Source organism: Chanodichthys erythropterus, chromosome 8 (genome assembly GCF_024489055.1).
Source record: "Chanodichthys erythropterus isolate Z2021 chromosome 8, ASM2448905v1, whole genome shotgun sequence".
Taxonomy (NCBI): domain Eukaryota; kingdom Metazoa; phylum Chordata; class Actinopteri; order Cypriniformes; family Xenocyprididae; genus Chanodichthys; species Chanodichthys erythropterus.
The window spans coordinates 31,194,320-31,216,684 of NC_090228.1; the positions used below are offsets into that span (position 1 = coordinate 31,194,320).

Sequence of the window (22,365 nt, forward strand, 5' to 3'; positions counted from 1 at the left end):
GGTTCCCGTAAACTCTTATTCCCCGCCATGTGACAATTGCGAAAGAGGTGCACTGACATGGCAGAAGAAAAGAGGGAAGCTTTAGTACAGAAACTTAAGACTTTGTTGAAGGATGGCACAGTCGCATTGACCACAGACATGTGGACAGAGGATTATCGAAAAACTTGTTATTTGACAATCACATTATTTCATAAGTGAGGATATGAGTGTTTGAATTAATACAAAAAAACTTAAATAAATCTTCTCAAACTCTGTGTCGTTAAGTATTATTTGGAACATGGAGGAAATTATTTAAAATAAAAACGGCGTATAGTTGTAGCCTATATACTCACAGCATACACTACTGTGTTTGTATCCATTCATTGACATTAAGCATAGGCTGTTTTAAAATTTTGCTCTTTGTACATCATGATATCTTATGCATATTAGGCCTATATGAACAGAAAAATGACTTTATTTAAAAGTATTGTTGTTAAATACTGTAGACATCGATCATCATCAAAATCCATGTAAAAACAACTTATATTTAACAAAAGAAAATGACATGTATAACTAACGCAAATATGACTGTTTAAGCCCCGCCCCTCACTTCCGTTCTGTGGCTGCGGTTCTGAAACTGTGGTGCTTGCGGGTCTGCAGCTGGATACTATTGGGTGCACTAGATGTGGAGATTCGTGACCCAGAGCTCTCCGGAGTTGAAAATTAGCCAGATCAGTACTATGCATCCCGGCCAGTAGCAGCAGCAGTGAAAGGGTGTTCAGTGCTGCTGGACGCACCACCAGTGAGCGCAGGACCGCGCTGAAGCCATCTACAGTGGATTCAATCATTTTACTCCACAAAAACATGTAGCCTAATCTTCATGAGTAAAGGTTTTTCAAATTATAACTAAATGTTAATTGAGTCTTAAATGCATATTGTAGAGAGAATAGAGTTTCTTCCTCACATTGAATGAAAAGCAGGACTTATTTCTCAAATAAAATCCTACATTTTTCTTGAGTTTTTGCCTCAAATAATTAATAGATGAAACAAAGCGTAACGTGTGATGGATAATAATACTGAAGTATTTGTACTCCGACACTGATGTAATTTGACTCCCCTGAGAAGTCCAAAGAGCAATGGGATTTTCTGAAGAGATTTTAAGAGAGATCAGAAATATAATCAACATGGAAAAATAGTAAATAGTGATTAAAATCAAAACTATACGGAGCTACAAATGCAAACCGCTCAGCAGAGTCGGACAGTAATGGGAAGCAGATGGAAGAACTTCCTTCCACAGGTGTGGCATTGTTCTCACTGAAAAATACACATCGCTTAGTGACAGGTTAACATTGTATTCACACCTTACACTGCTTACCAAACATTTATCATTTACCTGATGAACAGGTAATTGAAAGGTAAATGAAATCATATACTGACCCTCTCGATACACATTTACAGTGTTTTTTTGTTTTGTTTTGCAATCACTAGGACACATTTCTCCATACTTGGGTCACTTTTCAAAACTCTTCTCACAGTTCTTCTAACCAACTCTCAACACGTCAGTTACAGTTTTTTTAAAGCTTTCACACAGTTCTCAAACTATGGCTCCATTTCTCAAAACTCTACACACAAAACCACAAAACGTCACACACAACATGCAAAAGCAAACATTTCCTTCAAAACTATTTTAACTCTTCTAAAAATGGTATTTTTGCATAGTAACTCTACACACTGTTAAGTCCCAGGTTTAGGGTCCAGGAGAATAACATAAATAAAATTATTTTTCATTTTTGCCTTGTAATTGTCACTATCAGCACCCAAGATCAGAAGTCTTTTTCCCAAAAGAAAACTTAATACCCTAACAAATAAAATGTCTAAACAAAAAAAACAGGGACTGAACTGACCCCTTAACTAACCAAAAAACAAGAGAAAACTAAGTGTTCACAAATAAAATAAAATAAACAGTGGCACCCAACCGCTACGGCTGAAGAGAAGTGACATTTACAGTATTTACAGTAATGGGCGAAACACTCATTTTACAGGTTTTTACGATTGCTTAAGCACAATTTTAAAAACAAGGCTCATTTTGTCAAAACACTACACACAATTCACAGATCCACACACAAGTAGAAGAACACCTCAGTTCTTTTGCAAAATGAAACACTTCATTCAAAACTTTACATTAATTTAACAAAACCCAACTTTGACACCGTGTGGAACACACGTTTTATTCTGATTCTGTTTGATTCATTTACACACTGCTGTGCTCAATCTTAAACACTTGTAACTTATACTTTTCTAATGATATAGTTTGGGTTTGATTTTTTTCAGAGATATTGTTAGAGTAAAGTACATGAATATATTGACAAAAAAACCCAAACAAAACACACAAGATCAGTACTGCACATTGATGAAATATTTATTTCTCACCACACTGTAAAACCTTTCAATACATCAACATCAATACAAAAACATTTGTGGAGACAAAACAAAAGCATGATTTAAAATGAAAAAAAAAAAAAACAATAGAAAAAACACCTGAGCATCATCTCTGGCCTAGCTGGATCTGGCCATAGCACTTCATCCACATCACAGGCGACGTCCTCTCAAGACAGCGAGGGAAGAATCTTCTTGAATGGCAAATCCATCCTTGCACAGGTCCTACATCAGTGAGGTCAGGCCTTCTCCATGGCTTGAATGAGGCACATCCTGACACAGGGCTGGAGATTGTAAACCTTCCATGCCAAAAAAAAAAAAAAAAAAAAAAAAAACCCTCCTCAGTGGGTTTAAGGAAGGGACAGTGGGACAGTATGGTGGGAGGTATGCAGTGAAAGTTGTGGATGCTAATGAAACCAGTTTTGGACCAGAGCAGATAGGTGGAAATTTACATTGTCCTATATGACAATGTGTCTCATCTGCTCTGCACCCATTAGGTCTTCTGCTGTGACGATTTTGTGCAGTCTGAGAATGTGCTTATAGTTGTGCAGATCTGGGCAGAGGTTTTGGCTTCAGTACCTTTGTGTTATTTTTTAAGTGTGTAAGCAGTCGTAAAAACTGTAACTACATCAGTTTTTTCAAATTGCTCCCACACAGTTTTGGAAACTATGGCTTCATTTCTGAAATCTCAACACTGTAAACCCGAACACTCAAAATACTTCATTGGTTTGAGTAGAACAAACTTAAATTGAACAAACTAGCTCAGTTAAATTAACTGCTATAACTTTTTATTTTTATTTTGAGTTCACAGCACTGACATATTTCAAGTAAACTGAACTGATTTATTGTTTTGAGTTTTATGAACTCATTTCTTTTAATTTAGACTAATTTAAGTTTAACTGAAACTGGGCTGGGATTTCTATTTCCCAGCATGCTTTGCCCCTGGCAACCAAAAGTGAGAGTAAATGCTAAAATTAAGTGTTATGTAATGTTTTTTGTGCACAATTAAAGGTAAGGGAGATTTAGTAGTGATTAATGTTTTGTTATGCTAAATTAGAAGAGTTTCTGTTAATGTGGGTTTTTGAAGAGTTTGCATCATGGTGACAAGCAGCGCTTGCGGCTTAGTTTGAGAGCAGGTAAGTTACATGTTTTAATATGTTGTATTTATTTAGTAAGTGCTAAATTATTGTTAACATGTTAGCAGATTACAGTTTTTTACGATTGCTTACACACTAAAATTAAACTTTTCCCACAATTAGCAAAACCTTACACTCAAGGAGCAAAACACAAAGCTAGATCTGCACAACTATAAGCACATTCTCAGCCTCACACTTTTTGCAAAACACTACACACATTGTTTTGCACAACACTAAACACACTTCTCTACATTAGACACAGAAATCTAACATAATGTCACTTCTTTGCCATTTCAAGACACTGCTTTCCAAAATACCACACCTATAAACCAATTGATCAAACACAGCCGTCAGGTGTGAAGACACTTGGGTGCTTAACTGTAAACTCAACAATCAGGTGCTATAGTACTATAAAAAGGCAAAATGTGAGTTTATGAGTCTTCAACAAAATGAAAGGCAATGTTGCAGTAAGAGGGAGAGGGAGAAACATAATTTTGAATCATTTTGAATGTCCCGGGCCAACGCGGTGGTAACATCCCAATGTATGTTGCAGTCACACAGAATGAGGTCCTCCACCTGCATGCCAACTTAGGCTCTTACAACACAGCCCACATATTCACATTTTAGACAGACTGCACAAAATCGTCACAGCAGAAGACCAAATGGATTCAGAGCAGATGAGATACATTGTCATATGGGACAATGTAAATTTCCACCTATCTGCCCTGGTCAAAAAACTGGTTTCATTAGCATCCACAATTTTCACTCCAATACATCCCACCATACGGTCCCTTCCTTAAACCCATTGAAGAGTTTTTTGTTTGTTTGTTGTTTTTTTTTGGCATGGAAGGTTTACAATCTCTAGCCCTGTGTCAGGATGTGCCTCATTCAAGCCATGGAGAAGGCCTGACCGAACTGATGCAGGATCTGTGCAAGGATGGATTCACCTTTCAAGAAGATTCTTCCCTCGCTGTCTTGCGTGAAAGGACATCGCCTGAGATGTGGATGAAGCGCTATGGCCAGATCCAGCTAGGCCAAGAGATGATGCTTTGGTGTTTTGTCTCCACAAATATTTTTGTTTGTGTAATAAATTATATTTAGAATATGTTCTAATTTTCAGTGCAAAATATAACCTTTGGAAAGGCATTGATGTATTGAATGGTTTTACAATGTGGTGAGAAATAAATATTTTCATCAATGTGCAGTACTGATCTTGTGTTTACAGTTTTTTCCAATTGCTAACACACTAAAATGACATGCACAGCACAATTATTTAAACTGACACACAGAGAGCAAAACTTCTTCTCAAGTCTCCAAAAGTCTAAACACCTTTTCTGTTTTACACACATTTTGCATTTCAAAATAGCACTTTTTAAATTCACTAAATACAGTTCTCTGCATAAGACACAACAATCTGACATAAAGTCACATGTTTGCCATTTCAAAACACTGCCATTCAAAATGACACTACATGAGCTAATTGGCCAATTACATGTGCCACCTGGCCAAACACCTCAGTGGTTAATTGTTAACACTTCAATCAGGATGTAAGCACTATGAAAAGACCACAGGTGAGAACCTTTTTTTTTTTTACAACAACAATGGAAGACATTGCAGAGAGAGGAAGAGGAAGAGGAAGAGGGAGGTTGAGAATAAGAGGGGAGGAAGAGTGAGAGGTAGGGGTAGAGCAGGTAGAGGAGTTCATGGCCAAAGAAGACAAACACTTTCAAATGAAATCAGAGCAACCTTAGTAGATCATGTCATCAACCATGGGTTGACAATGCGTGAGGCTGGACAGAGAGTGCAGCCAAACTTGAGCCGTTTTACTGTCGCCTCTGTCATCCGGACCTTTAGACTGGAGAACAGGTATGTAACCAAAATTTCATGTAGTACACATGTAGTATACCCCATGTCATAGTGTATCAGTTGGGTGACACCTGTTTACTTAGTGTATGACATCAGCCATTCATGAACTGTACAAGTTTCCTGTACAATGAACTCTACTGTGGGGGAAAATATTTAGGCTGCATTGTCCAAGCCCTATATATATTTTTATTTTATTTTTTCTAAAGGACTGAGAGACGACACCATGGTGGAGGAAGGGGCCAAATGTTCACCGGGGTACAGGAAGCTGCCATTGTAAACTTGGTTTTGGAAAATAATGAAATCAGATTACGAGAAATTCAAAGCCACATCATCCAAGACAACACCTTATTCAACAACATTCAACGAGTTAGTCTGTCCACATTGGCTCGCATTCTCAAGCGAAACCAAATCAGAATGAAACAACTTTATAAGGTGCCGTTTGAGAGAAACTCTCAAAGAAACAAAGAGTTCAGACGAGCATATGTGGATGTAAGTACTATATTGACTGCAGTACACTACACACAACATTGTTTCCCAGTGTACTGGATAACACCATATTGAGTGATTTTTGTTCTTTGTTTTCAGGGAGTACTGGAAATGGATGCTCATGCAATCCCACATGAGTTCATCTTTATAGATGAGGCTGGGTTCAACCTAGCAAAGACCAGAAGAAGAGGAGAAACCTCATTGGCCACAGAGCCATTATAGATGTTCCTGGCCAACGTGGTGGGAACATCACAATGTGCGCTGCCATCTCCAATATGCATGGTGTCCTCCACCGTCATGCCAAACTTGGACCATACAACACAGCCCATATTCTCACATTTCTGGACAGACTTCACAACATTCTCATACCACCAGAGCGTATGAATGATGCAGACCATCAAAGAAACCGGTACGTTGTAGTATGGGACAACGTGAGCTTTCATCGTGCAGCCCCAGTCCAAAACTGGTTTGCTGACCACCCAACATTTCTCGTGCAATACCTCCCACCATACTCACCATTTCTGAACCCCATAGAAGAATTCTTTTCGGCATGGCGGTGGAAGGTATACGACCGGCAGCCCTTTGTGCGCATGCCTCTTGTGCAGGCCATGGAAGAGGCATGTGATGAGATTGATGTGGGTGCAATTCAGGGATGGATAAGGCACTCAAGGCGCTTCTTCCCTCGATGTCTGGCAAGGGAAGATATTGCCTGTGATGTTGACGAGGCGTTGTGGCCAGACCCGGCTGTGCGGCAAGATGCTGCCTAATTATTTTTCTTGCCTTTTTTTTTTTTTTTACTGTAATATATTTTTTTTTCAGAAATTTTCTTTTTCAGTTTACTTTTTTTGTAAGAATATTTTTGTTCAGTCCCATGTAAATATATCTGCTGTGCTTATGTTGTACTGACTTGTTTACTGTAGTGAAGGAAAAAAAATAAAAATGTTGCAACAGCATGTGTGTGTATCTGCAAATATTTCTGTGCATGTGAACAATCTGATACATATTTTAGTATTATGGCAAAGCATACTAAAGATGGGGGTGCTTTTCATTATGCCCAACAGTGTGTAGGTGGTTAGGCAAAAATCTGGTAATATGAATGAAGTGTGTGCCATTTCATGCAAAAGTTTGATTTTGATAATGCTCTGTGTAGTTTCGGTTGCAGTGCTTCATTTTGCAGGATATATGAGGTATTTTGCAGTTTGGGTGTGTGGTTTTGTGAATTGTGTTAAGTGTTTTGATAAAACCAGACTAGTTTGAAAAATTGTGTGTTAGCAATTGGAAAAAACTGTATATATATATATATATATATATATATATATATATATATATATACTGTATATATTCATGTACTTTACTCTAACAATATCTCTGAAAAAATCAAACCCAGACTATATAATTAGAAAAGTATAAAAGTTACAAGAGTTTAAGACTGAGCACAGCAGTGTGTAAATGAATCAAACAGAATCAGAATGTATGAACCATGTGTGTTCCTTACGGTGTCAAAGTTGGGTTTTGTTAAATTAATGTAAAGTTTTGAATGAAGTGTTTCATTTTGCAAATGATCTGAAGTGTTGTGCTACTTTGGTGTAGGGTTGTGTTAATTGTGTGTAGTGTTTTGACAAACCGGGCCCTGTTTTCAAAATTGTGCTTAAGCAATCGTAAAAAACTGTAACACATTGGCATTTTCTGCATTTTCTTAGGGTTTACAGTGAAGTAAATAACTTTGATTTGCAAGAACTCAAAATAAAAAAGTAAACAAAATATTTTATGTTAATTGCTATCAAAATGAATGAGTTAGCTTACTCTGTACTTCAAGTTAGGAGAAATTAACATGCATGAGTACTACAAACTCAAAACTTGATAGTTCTGCTTACTTAAATGTCAGAATTGTGAGATATAAACTCATGCAGTTCTGAGAAAAAGTCAGAAATGTGAGATAAAGACTTTTTTTCTGATTCACCTTTTTTATTTTTTTATTTAACAAGCTTCAATAAACAACAGATAGCATTATACAATGTTTTCTTTAGTAAAATTTCTTTACAAAACAAGAATGACACTCTCTGCTGTTTGTAATTCACTGCAGTTTGTTAGATGATCCATGTTTACATTCCAGGACAAAATTATTCTCAGAAGTTTCCCCTTTTGAATGGATACTAATGAAACTCAAAGATGTGTTCAGCTACAGTTGTTTTGATGGTGTAAGGCCGTCCAATTGGCCGAAATTGAATACATGAGTTCACAATGGGAATTTGCATTAATCAGGGTCCCAGACCAATGTTCCCTCTAAGCTGCGCGCGTGCGCGGCCGCGCAGAAGAAATAATTGCCGCGCAGAGAACAGACATGAAAATGATTGTAGTAGTTTAAATGAGAAATAATTGCAGTGCTCTGGACAACCGCTACAGAGTTATTGTTGCTATAGAGTTGGAACCGGTGAATTCGGTTTACAGGTTTCATAGAAAGAGAACGATTGAGCGCGTGTGAGCTGGCTGGCCCTGAGCCAAATCAGTCACGGTAAGTTTGCGGACTAACGCGAAACGAAAAGAAATGTGAAATGAAACGTCATGTTTTAATGAAAAGTGGTGGAAATAACGGATGATGGGCACAAAATGCTAACAAAACTCATCACAAAAGACATTTACAATCACACACCCACCACAGGTGTAGCTTGCAAACTCAAAATACATCAGTGATATACCTCAGTTTAAATAGATTTTTGTGTGTGGTGGTGTGGGTTTCAGGGATGTTTAGATAACTATAAAAGAGTTAACGTTCACTTTTCTTAAAAATATTTAGCTATCAGTTTAAATGCTTCAGTTTGTTTTCACTATATAATATATTAAAACAAATGGAAGCATTTAAACTGATAATACTGTAGTTTAAATACTTAAATATTATATTTTATTATATTATAATGTATAAAAAATTTATCTCACAAGGGGATTGTTTAGGGCTCCTTGCCACGAAAAATCTTAACCTCCTGGTATATAAAATCTGAGAAATTCATAAGCAATAAACATGTAATTTTGATGGTTTAACACTGTCTGTTGCTAATAATTGACTGTACAAAAACACATTATGGCTGTCCCAAACCATCATTGTAACTGCTCATATTATATTATTATAAAGAACTGAACTGTCCTGCAGGAGGACAGAAATTATTTTTTAATAGAATTTCTTGGTAAAGACTGGTACAGTTAATACAGCAATGTGAAAAAAATCTCAAGTAACCTAAAATGTGCTTAATTTAGTGACTGAACTGCTTATTTTCAAACATATTATTTAATAAATCACTAAGTTACATCAAGGGTCAAATAAAATAGAAACGGCACATTAAAGTTAAATGTTACAGTTGCATGATAAAACCATTTTGTGTGTGTGTGTGTGTGTTTTTACGTTCATTGTACAGGTCTGATATAAAGTATGTTTTTGCTCAGGTGGCCAAAATGTGCACTCAACAGAGAAAAGTTTTGCTCAGCGAGAAAAAATTAGAGGGAACATTGTCCCAGACTGAGTAATTTACACCTTTCTGTGGAGGGCAATTCATCTACCAACTGCTCTTTCATGCAAATGGCTCTCTGCCCCCATAAAGCTAAATATCTCTAAACTCTTCTGATGTACTTCTGTGGGAAGTAGAGCTTTGTACCAGTCGCTCTGAGACATTAATGATGCCAAACATGTACAGTGTTGTGTGATAATTGTTCACATTAAACCATATAGATTCTTTGGTGAAGTTCAGATGGTTTCAGCTTGTGGAGAGAAGAGATGGGGGAAGAGTCTTTGAACAAACTCAGCATGTGGTTTCTTCCAAACTCAGTGGCTATATCCATGCATGCTTTAGCAACCCTTCTTTGGTAATCCTTTGGTTTTATAACCAGTATTAGCACCAACTTGGGTAGAAGAGGCACATTCACTGCCAGCAGAGATCCTCTGCACACTGATAATCAAACAAGCATACCTGGTTCTATGTGACATGTGGACATCCAATGGCCAATCAGCATCCTTGTTCCTTCCAGGTTGCACTATGTGCCCACAACCAATAGTATTCATTCATTTTGATCTCAAATCAAACCTCATCTCATCTGATAGATTTTCATTCTTTATTTAACAATAATGAATACAATTTTTTCCTTACAATTTCAAGTTTAAATTAACATGGGGTGAAGGGACAGAAATGTCAATTAAAGGTGATTCACTCAGTGTGATTTCATCTCGGGTCGGATGCCAATTTTACAATTGAGGGATCAGATGTTAATTTCCAGAAACGTCCTTTGTCTGCTCGAGGAGTATTCGTTCCTCAACCAGACGCCCGTCATTTCTTACAATAGCATTTCATTTTTTACATTTAGAATATATTTCAATATGGTATTACTGTAGAAATGTAGCAAATTGAAGTCTTACTCAGTTTTGTATTATTTTATTGATTTGAACTTAAGTTTTGTTTAGAGTTTTGCTGATGTTTGTGTTTAAATGAGAAAATAATTCACGTAATTTCAAAGATTTTGTCATTGAATGCATTTTGTCCAAATCATTGATTAATGATCCACACTTCAGCTCACATAGATGAAGTTCTGATCACTGTGTCAAGAGTTTTGATAAAGTATTGAGAAACTATACTAGTGATTGTATAAAAAACTGTAATGTTCAAAACAAGTTTTAACAAACTTGAAAGAAGTGCTTCCAAAAAGTTCAGTTCAGTGTACTGAGAACACAAATTTCTGAATAAAAAACAGATAAGAGTTGGTGTGTTTGCTGACGTCTGACTGTCACCGACACTTTAAAAGCAGTTTCACTTCCTCCAGGAAGAAATTTCAGAGATGCTGTTCAACACGACAGTTCAGAAGAGAAGAAAGAAATGTCTACAAATATTGTTTGAGGTGAGTGTTTCATCTTTCTTTAGCTGTTTTCATGTATTTTCAAATATAGATAAAGTTCATAAATACATACAATATTTTCACTTTTGAATGCAGATCTGTGAAATGTGAGATGGGAAAAGTAGTGTTGAATAATAATGATTTATAATTAACTGACACATAATCTGTGCTTTCACTGAAAACCTCTGAAGCTTAATGTTCATCTGAAGTAAACTAACCCTGAAACATCTTCTCTGAGACATAAACCTGTTTTCTGGACTGTGTGTGTGTGTGTGTGTGTGTGTGTGTGTGTGTGTGTGTGTGTGTGTGTGTGTGTGTGAGCATGTGTTTTTGTGACATATCAGGACACAAATTTGTATAATGACATGGGTATTACACTGGTATTACGACATAAACGTGTTTTATGAGGACATTTCATGAGTTCTCATATTTAAAATAGATTTAAAAACATACTAACCAATGTTTTATTAAAAATGTAAAAATGCAAACAGTTTCCTGTGACGGGTAGGTTTAGGAGTAGAGGTAGTGTAGGGGGATAGAATATATAGTTTGTATTTCAGTATAAAAAACATTACGCCTATGGAGAGTCCTCTCTAAGATAGCCAAACAAACCTGTGTGTGTGTGTGTGTGTGTGTGTGTGTGTGTGTGTGTGTGTGTGTGTGTGTGTGTGTGTGTGTGTGTGTGTGACTCTCTCTGGTTTGAGGCTGAGCTCTCCCTTCTGTCTGATAACAGATCTGTTTCCTCCACTGAGATGTGTAAATCTCACTTAAAATACTTATTTTCTATGGCTTTTAATTGTTGATGTTTTTGGAGCTATATTTTATTTTATTTTATGTTTTTTATGTATTTTAATTTTTATGCATTACATTACTTTTGTGTTACTTTTTCTCACCTGGACTGGGCTTGGTTATTTGCTTTTTAACAACAACAAAAGTTATATTATTGGCAAATGTTAAAGGGTTAGTTCACCCAAAAATGAAAATTCTGTCATTAATTACTCACCCTCATGTCGTTCCACACCAAATTACACACCACGTTCCAAATTAAGATATATTTTTTTAAATCCTCAGTGAGGCCTGCATAGCCAGCAATGACATTTCCTCTCTCAAGATCCATTAATGTACTAAAAACACATTTAAATCAGTTCATGTGAGTACAGTGGTTCAATATTAATATTATAAAGCCACGAGAATATTTTTGGTGTGCCAAAAAAACAAAATAACGACTTATATAGTGATGGCCGATTTCAAAACACTGCTTCAGCAAGCTTCGGAGCATAAATGAATCTTTTGTGTCGAATCATGATTCGGATCGCGTGTCAAACCGCCAAACTGCTGAAATCACATGACTTTGGTGCCCCGAACCGCTGATTCATAACGCTCCGAAGCACTGATTCATAACGCTTTTCTTTCTCAAATCTCTTACTCGTTCTCTCTCCTCGTCCGTCATACACCCCCCTTATGCTGATTAGTTACACTTTGTTATTGGTGTTGGCCCAACTCACATCCAAACAGTGTTTGTGAAAATCTACATACCCCACCTTTAATGTGGTAACGGCTGCATTTCTGCTGTCCCATAAGTGCCATCAACTGTCACAGCGGTTTGGTTGAGAGAAGAAAGAAAAAAAAATATTTAGAATTTTTTTGAAAGCAAATGCAAAAATATCAGTGACACTTTAGTTTAGGGTCCAGTTCTCACTACTGACTAGTTGATTATTAGCATGCATCTTTTTGATGAATCCGAGAGCTTTCTGTCCCTCCATAGACAGCTAAGCAACTGAAACACTGAAGCTTCAAAAAGTTAATAAAGAGATTGTAAAACTCTTTCATATGAATCAAGTGGTTTAGTCTAAATTTTCTTGAAGAAATACAATCACTTTATATGATGAACAGATCGAATTTAGGCTTATATTCACATGTAAACATTCATCAACTCACACATCAGTTGTGGTAAATGGAAACTCAGGCATGTTTGCTTGATGCGTGCAAGAACCAATGAGGTTCATTCCTGTGTTTCGCAGCACATTTGTGCTTCCACAAGAGGTTTGTTCTCATTCAGGTTTAGAGTTTCTCTTTATGTTCACTGATTAATGTTTATATGTGAGTAAAAATTATATCTGTTCAATATAAAATGCGATACTAACTATATAAAAAAGCATAACTAACTAAGCATATATAACTAACTAAGCAGTAATTTGGAGTTTATTGAAGCAAAAGTCATAGTTAGTAATTAGTTAATACTTTAAGAAGGACAGTTTCAGTGCAACGCAGAGACTTTAAACCAGACTGAAATGTATCAAACATTTTGTTTTCATTTAAAAATGTAGAAAGGTGATTAAAAACCACATTCCCCATTATTTTAGTCAAAAAATTCTGAGATTGGTCTATAATTATTTAACACTGAAGGGTCACGACTTTGTTTTTTGCACCAAGGCATGCTTAAAATAGGACGGGACCAAGTAAAGTTAAAGTAAAGTTTTTACAGAGCATTATTTACACATTTTGATTTTCAATACTTTGTACTTTAAACTTCCTACTGTCTATTCAGTATTTCGCATGTGACAGACAAAACAATTTAGTAGTTGTGGTGCTTCTAATTAATATGTAGCAATTACGTCAAAAGGAAATATAATTAATTGTGATTCATTAAAAAAGAATAAAAACCAACTGATGTGGCAGAATTAATATAACAATCATCTAATGTGTTGTAGCAAATTAGCTCAAAAGAAACATTAATAATTAATCATAACTAGTTATAATTAATTATAAATATTTGGATCAGTTTATAAAATTAACTTAATGTAATAAAAATAATATTACAATCGATTAATGTGTTGTCCAATGAACACACAGTGTTAATTGTTTATTAATTCTAAGAAATGTTCATTTCCAGGTTATGGGAAATAATAATCTTATTGTACAGTACTACTAAGAGCCTGTAGTCAGGATCTGCATGAATATGGACTCCAGTATATGAGCATGAAACACAGACAACTTTATGTGTGACATGAACAAGACTTTCTTAACTACTCTAACATTCACACACAATCATGCATACAGTTTACCAAGGGAAAGAGAGAGCTGAAGCAAAGTACAGGAAGCAAGATGTTACAGCATTGTTTGACATTCAGCAGATCAACAGCCTTGAGCAAACCATCAGTTTAGTTCTAACACGCCCTTCTTTAAAAGGGGTAAGGATACTCAATGTATCAGTTAATGAGACTAAGTTTGATACTTGAATGTCTCGCCCATTTAAAGTAAAACTGCAATTTGTGGAGGCTCCCATTGAATCTTTGCTGATTTTGTCTTGACAAAAGAGAATCAGTTGGATTCAGAGGATCTTTGGTGAATGGAAGGTCTAAGCCGAAGCCTGGCACAAGCTTGGGGTTCCTTAGAAGCTTCTAGTAGGCCTACAGCATCATCTTGACATCAGCATTTGTCAGTAAAAGAGAAGAGAAGCTTGATCTTGTGATCAGTGATTTTAAAGGGTGAAGATGTCACACCCTCTTAAGGTGTCTGAGCCAATAAGGAGTTTCCCTTTTAGAGGGAAGTTTTACAAGTCTTTGTTCTGTAGCAAGATATTAGCATAAGACACTGGATTGGATGAATGAGAGAAGAACCTTCTAGATTCTTATAATACTAATGTGTCACAGAGTTAGTAACATGTAACATAAATTACCAAATAGGAAATGAAAGTTGGAATCCGTAGATACCAAACATGCTACCCATGTGATTTCAGTTAACTATACATTTGCAACTCTGGAACATTAATACCAAAATAGTTCAAAAGAGAGAATTAATACATAGAATAAAGCCTATAAAAGGAAAGTCATGAGATGGGAAAATTGGATACATGTTTATACATTTCCCAAGTGGTTATATAGAGAATACATAGGATTAAAAGGTTTCATTTGTCTCAGAAAGAATGAAGTCAGAGTCACTAGTCTCTGCAAAATGCTTTCTGATCGTAAAAGTTCTTATCAGTTTTCCTGTGTTTTGTAACAGGACAGCTAGTTCTGCCTGTGTGTTAGCTACGTTTGGGATGCTAGTTGCAGTTTAGGGGGATGGGTTCATAGAACTTTGATAGAGTGAGTTTCTGGATAATTCATTAAAGGTGCCCAAGAACGTTCTTTCACAAGATGTAATATAAGTCTAAGGTGTCTCCTGAATGTGTCTGTGAAGTTTCAGCTCAAAATACCCCATAGATTTTTTTAAATGAATTTTTTTAACTGCCTATTTTGGGGCACCATTAACTATGCACTGATTTACACTCGGCGCCGCCCCTTTAAGACGCGAGCTTGCTGCCACACGAGCTGTCGACTATATTACAGCGCATTTACAAAGTTCACACAGCTAATATAACCCTCAAATGGATCTTTACAAGATGTTCGTCATGCATGCTGCATGCATGCTTCGAATTATGTGAGTAAAGTATTTATTTGGATGTTAAAAGTTTTATTCTGAGTGAATTTGAGGCTGTCCTCCGTGGCTAACTGCTATTGCTACACTGTTGGAGAGATTTATAAAGAATGAAGTTGTGTTTATGAATTATACAGACTGCAAGTGTTTAATAATGAAAATAACGACAGTCTTGTCTCCGTGAATACAGTAAGAAACGATGGTAACTTTAACCTCATTTAACAGTACATTAGCAAAATGCTAACGAAACATTTAGAAAGACAATTCACAAATATCAGTAAAAATATCATGCTATCATGGATTATGTCAGTTATTATTGCTCCATCTGCCATTTTTCGCTGTTGTTCTTGCTTACCTAGTCTGATGATTCAGCTGTGTGCAGCTCCAGACGTTTACTGGCTGCCCTTGTCTAATTCCTTTTATAATGTTGGGAACATCATGGGCTGGCATTATGCAAATATTGGGGGTGTACATATTAATGATCCCGACTGTTACGTAACAGTCGGTGTTATGTTGAGATTCGCCTGTTCTTCGGAGGTCGTTTAAACAAATGAGATTTATATAAGAAGGAAGAAACAATGGAGTTTGAGACTCACTGTATGTCATTTCCATGTACTGAACTCTTGTTATTCAACTATGCCAAGGTAAATTCAATTTTTGAATCTAGGGCACCTTTAAATATAATGAATAATTGTGGGTCTGATTGGTCCAGATGCTACAGTTTAGTGAACATTTATTGTTTATGTTTGTGTCTGTCTGATGTACATTGTAGTTTGTCATGAATTGACACATGATGATGGTGGGATACGAGACTGGAGCAGGAGCAGAATCTAGAGGCTGAAGACAAACAGATGATGTTAGTGGAGTGAGATTTATGTTTTACAGTGTAGAGTTACAGTGTGATTCAGTCCTGACTAAAGCAGCATAACTACAAGGTTAAGACATAAGTTAGGTGTATGCCAGGCTAAAGACATGAGTCTATATTCAAGACTTAAACTATGAGAGTGTGTCTGAGTCCTGAAGATTGCCAGAAAGCCAATAACATATAATATTATGATATATTTAACTTGGAAAATGGAGAATTGTCACCTGGTCTAGAAGAAAAATGGAGTTGTGTGTATAAATAATACTTCAGCTAAATATTTAGTTTGACCTGTACAAGTAGTCAACATTTTCAAAAGGTTCAACACCTGCTTTCACTGACTATTTTAAAAAATATTAATTAATTAATTCATAAATTTTCAAATAGTACCTTTATTTTTTGAAAGTGCCTGGTAAAAGTGGACCTTTTTCTTCGTGTCCAACAGCAGTGAGTCAGTGAAGGACGATGGCTTCCGCTGAACCGCAGTATGACACACCAGATGAGCAGGAGGAAGAAAAGCTGAAACACAAGGAAGGTAATAAAGGAAAGAATATCAGTGTAAAATATTACATTTGTCATTTAAGAAATGTCATTAATCTCTCTCTATTCTAGTCCAGATGAGCAGCAGCACTCACTGTGGAGTCGGTGTTGATGTGAATGCTGAAACAGGAGCAACTGTAAATGCTCCTTTACTCACTGGAAACACCTTCACAGGCCCAGTGAACATCTACAACTCTGCAGGAAATGGTATCAATATAAAAGTGCTTACTGAGACACAACTAATGAAGTTTGTTTTATGGCAGTATTGCTAATGGGCAATCATGTTTTAGTCTTTTCTTCAGTTTATCTGTATATTTTGCCTTCAATTTTTTACTTCTCTCCTTTTCTTTCTCCACACAGTGTCACAAAAAGCCTCAGAGAGAGAGCCAGAGAAGGACACAGTAGATCAAGGTACAACAGTCGTGTTTCCTCACACTGCACTGACAGATCCTGACCGACACCAACAGACACATTCGTTGGGTCTGGTTGGATCATTGTGTTTTCCCCCTGTTGACAGTGGCTGGTGTTGGTTTTCATCAACTGAACATGTTCAAACAGTGTTTATCAGGATGTGGAATGTTTGAGCAGGGACATAATGTTATACAGCTCACAAGCAGTGTTGAAGTATACATTACTTAAGCAAGTACTTACAAATTATTACAAACAATTAGTTTATAATAAAGTTAGTTAGTTTAGTTTATAATTAGTTTAGTTAATTTATTCATAGTTTATATATTGTAGTCTCTGCATTGTTAATATATAAATATTTATGGTGACTCTGCCTAGGCATGTTTTTTATACTGTACAATCTGTATATTCTATCACCCTATACTAACTCTAATATTAATATAATAAGTAAAAATATATGATATATACAGGTGCTGGTCATATAATTAGAATATTGTGAAAAAGTTCATTTTTTTATTGTAAATTATTTAAAAAAAATGAAACTTTCATTTATACTAGATTCCCTACATGTAAAGTAAAACATTTCAAAAGTTTTTTTTTTTAATTTGTTGATTAGAGCGTACAGCTAATGAAAGTCCAAAATCCAGTATCTCAAAATATTAGAATATTTACATTTGAGTTTCATTAAATGACCATCCCTACAGTATAAATTCCGGGTATCTCTTGTTCTTTGAAACCACACTAATGGGGAAGACTGCTGACATGGCAATGGTCCAGGAGACAATCATTGACACCCTCCACAAAGAGAGTAAGTCACAGATGGTCATTACTGAATGTGGTGGCTGTTTACAGAGAGATGTATCAAAGCATATTAAATGCAAAGTTGACTAGAAGGAAGAAATTGGGTAGGCAAAGGTGCACAAGCAACAGGGATGACCACAAGCTTGAGAATACTGTCAAGTAAAGCCGATTCAAACACTTGGAAGAGCTTCACAATGAGTCAAATGAAGCCGGAGTCAGCGCATCAAGAGTCACCACACTCAGACATCTTCAGAAAAAAGGACTACCAAGCCACTTCTGAAACAGAAACAACGTCAGAAGCATCTTACCTGGGCTAAGGAGAAAAAGAACTGGACAGTGAACAGTGGTCGAAAGTCCTCTTTTCAGATAAAAGTAAATTTTGCATTTCATGTTGAAATCATGGTCCCAGAGTCTGAAGGAAGACTGGAGAGGCACAGAATCCAAGCTGCTTGAAGTCTAGAGGGAAGTTTCTGAAGTTAGTAATGATTTGGGGGGGGTGTGACATCTGCTGGTGTTGGTCCATTGTGTTTTATCAAGTGCAAAGTCAATGCAGCCATCTTCCAGGAGATTTTGGAGCACTTTATGCTTCCATCTGCTGACAAGCTTTATGGAGATGCTGATTTCCTTTTCCAGCAGGACTTAAGCACCTGCCCACAGTGCAAAAACCACTTCCAAGTGGTTTGCTGACCATGATATTACTGTGTTTTATTGGCCAGCCAACATGCCTGACCCCTGAATCTATGGGATATTTTCAAGAGAAAGATGAGAAACAGTCGATCCAACAATATACAGATGATCTGAAGGCTCAATAGTGCCTCAGCAGTGCCACAGGCTGATCACTTCCATGCCACACTTCACTGATGCTGTAATTTGTGCTAGGAGCAAGTCATTTGCTGTAATATGTGCTGCCGACCAAGTATTGAGTGTACAAATGAACATACTTTAAAGAACTTAAACTTTTCTGTTTTGAAAATCCATTTTTTGATTGATCTTAGGAAATATTCTAATATTTTGAGATACTGGATTTTGGACTTTCATGAGCTGTACGCTCTAATCATCAAAATTAAAAAAAAAAAAAAACTTTTGAAATGTTTTACTTTACATGTAGGGAATCTAGAATATATGAAAGTTTAATTTTTAAAAATAATTTACAATAAAAAAATGAACTTTTTCCCGATATTCTAATTATATGACCAGCACCTTTATAATTTTCCATGACCTAATTTAAAGTGTTAATCATTTATGGTTAATAAGTAGTTAACAAAGCATAGATAAACATTATCTAACTCTTTACATATAAGCTAATTAAACAATAATAATTTGGTTAATTATAGTGACAATGAATGGAGAACTCACTATTTGTATAAAGCCTATTAATAAATTAACAATGTAGAGGCTACAATATATTAACTATGAATGAACTGTAAACTAATAGTTTGGAAATTATTTGTAAGTACTTTATTACTGTATACTAATTATAAGGTATTAACCAATAATGTGCATGTTGATTATAATTAATAATCATTTTCTGTACATGAAATATGATATGATGTAAGATTTTGATTGCTCACCCCACAAGGTGTGTATGTGAGTTGACATAAGTTAAGGCATTTCCATGACCACAAATGTAGTAAACTTAAGCATAATCTGTGTAAAACTGCATTTAAACACTGTTACAGTATGAGAGTGATTAATTTGAATATAGTAGAAACACACTTTTCAAGTTACCACACGTGTGGCGGTTATTTTTCTAATGGGAATCACAGGCTAAATTAGAATTTACATACAGATTTTATTATTTATTGAAAATCTGATAACTTTTTTGCATTTTTTTCTGCAGAGGACAGTAAAGCTGCTCATCATGATTACACAGCGACCAGCCGAAGACTGAAGGACAAATTAAAACAGGAGTGTGAGCGAATATTGGTTGGTAATTCACAGACGGGTCATCAGAAATACCTAAATGATATTTACACTGATCTATATGTGGTGGAGAATGAGACTGGAGGAATAGTGAGTGAGCATGAGGTGAGACAGATCGAATTCAAACGATTTGATGCCAAGGACACACCGATCCGGTGCAAAAATATTTTTAAAGTCAATAATGGTCGACGAAACAGAAAAGTGCTGACAATGGGCATCGCAGGAATAGGAAAAACAGTGTCCGTCAATAAATTAATCCTTGACTGGGCTGAAGGAAAAGAAAATCAGGATATTGCCTTAATTTTTCCTCTTCCGTTCCGTCAGCTAAATTTGATCAGAAATAATTTCAGTCTAATGGGACTGCTTCACAAATACTTCTTTAATGATCCTAAAGAACTGCCCTGTCTTCCTGAAGGTGATGGTAAAATCTTGTTCATCTTTGATGGGCTGGATGAATGTCGCTTCCCTTTGAGCTTTAAGCAGGATGACAGATTTACAGATGTTCACAAAGAAACAACAGTGAGTAAAATGATTACAAGCCTGATCAAGAAACATCTGGTTCCCTCTGCTCTCATCTGGATCACATCCAGACCAGCAGCAGCCAGTCTGATACCCCGAAACTACATTGATCAGATGACTGAAGTGCGTGGATTTAACAATAAGCAGAAAGAGCAATACTTTAACAGAAACAGCAGTACTGAGGTTGCTGGAAACATCATCCATCATGTAAGGAAATCCAGGAGCCTGTACATCATGTGCCACATCCCCATTTTCTGCTGGATCTCTCTCACTGTTCTTAAGCCTCTACTGGCTCAAAAGAGTGATGAAAAAACTCCCACAACTCTCACAGGGATGTACACAAACTTCTTACTTACTCAGCAGCAACAGATGGAGGCAAAATACAGTTATGATCCTGAACCTAAAGCCAATGCCATGTCTTTTGATCAGGTTATTCTGAAGCTTGGGAAACTGGCCTTTCAACAGCTGGAGAAAGGAAACCTGATTTTCTACAAAGAAGATCTTGAGGAATGTGGACTAGATGTCAACGAAGAGACGATATTCTCTGGGTTATGCACTCAGATCTTTCAGGAGGAAAAGGCTATTTCAGCAAGAAACGTTTACAGCTTCATACATCTCAGCATCCAGGAATTCCTTGCTGCTCTTTATGTGTTTTTGATTAGCAAAAAAAAGAAAACAAACCCATTTCTTGAATCCTGGAGAGAAAAACTGAAATGGAATTTCTCCAAAAAGCCACTGTTCAAACTTCATAAGGCTGCAGTCAACAAGGCTGTACAAAGCGAGAACGGACACCTGGACCTTTTCCTACGGTTTCTTCTGGGTCTCTCACTGGAATCCAATCAGAGTGACCTGAAGGAACTACTGCCAAAACTGAAACTGAAAGCAGAGAACGTTGAAGACACTGTTGACTATATCAAACAAACAATAGAGAAGGAGAAATCAGTGGAAAGGACCATCAATCTCTTTCACTGTCTGGGCGAGTTGAAAGATGACTTTGTGAAGGAAATCCAGAAGAATCTGAGCTCAGGAAATCTTTCAGCACAGAATCTCTCCTCTGCTCAGTGGTCTGCTCTGGTGTTTGTGCTCCTGATGTCAGAAGAGACTCAAGAAATGTTTGAACTGCAGAAATACAGAAGATCTGATGAAGCACTGATGAGACTGCTGCCAGTGATCAAAAACACCAGAAGAGCACTGTAAGAGTCTTCTTTACATTCATTTATATACAATGTTGGTCTTTTGTAATTGGGCCTTTTTCCATGGATGACTTGTTGGCCTAGACTGCTCAGAAAAATGAATAAATGTAAATGTATCAATGTGTGTGATAGTATTAAATACCAAGGTGTCTCCACCATCAGACAAGTTAAACCTGAGTTTTACCAATTTTATTATTCTTAAAGGTATCATAAATTAAAGAAACTGAAAATAATGGTTTGATGTTTTACAAAGAGAAATTTGTTTTAGTTTGCTTACATCACTACAGTCAAACACCGTGTCCTAACCAGACCAGATGCGATAAGATTCCAACGACAAGCAATTTGACTGTCAACACTAGACGCGACACAACAATGAGAAGCAATAAAATCAATCAAAAACCACAGCCAATCAGAAGAGAGTGTGGGCGGGCTCTCTCGGCAAGAGCACAGCAGACACAATGAAATAGGCTCAGAATGATATTCAAACTCACATTGACGCTTTTAGCATTAAATAAAGCACATAAACAGTATATTATCATTATCAGTATATTATCATTGCTTTGATAATCCGTTTCTAAAATAGAATCGTCGCATGTCACAGCTGTTTAGGACAAAAATTAACATGGAAAAGCGTCTGGTTAGGACATTGTGAAAGGGTTTTCCAAGTTATCTATGCTCTAGATTGTAAACTACCTAATAAGCATTAATATTGCTGTTTGTTTTGTTCTCTACACAGGCTACAGAGCTGCAATCTCACTGCTCAGTGTTGTGAGAGTTTATCTTCAGCTCTACAAAACTCTGCCCTGAGAGAGCTGGACCTGAGTAACAATGACCTGCAGGATTCGGGAGTGAGGCTGCTCTCTAATGGACTGAAGAGTCCAAACTGTCAGCTGGAGATACTGAGGTAAATTTTTTTACAATAATC

At 36.4% G+C, this 22,365-nt stretch overlaps 1 protein-coding gene across 5 annotated transcripts in view; it reads left to right on the forward strand.

Annotated features, from left to right (window-relative positions):
• The first annotated feature begins 10,710 nt into the window (after positions 1-10,710).
• LOC137024721 (NLR family CARD domain-containing protein 3-like) overlaps positions 10,711-22,365 on the forward strand; it is a 29,747-nt gene continuing 18,092 nt past the window's right edge. For 3 of the 5 annotated variants that reach the window (XR_010895741.1, XM_067392568.1, XM_067392572.1), the window contains exons 1-6: positions 10,711-10,778; positions 16,502-16,591; positions 16,669-16,803; positions 16,957-17,007; positions 19,646-21,440; positions 22,177-22,344. Coding sequence is in view for 4 of the 5 variants with exons in the window: in XM_067392568.1 (XP_067248669.1) it covers positions 16,522-16,591; positions 16,669-16,803; positions 16,957-17,007; positions 19,646-21,440; positions 22,177-22,344 (2,219 nt within the window). In the remaining variant the exon portion in view is untranslated. The remainder of the gene's footprint in view (positions 10,779-16,501; positions 16,592-16,668; positions 16,804-16,956; positions 17,008-19,645; positions 21,441-22,176; positions 22,345-22,365) is intronic. The other 2 variants (XM_067392569.1, XM_067392571.1) reach the window with 2 other exon arrangements.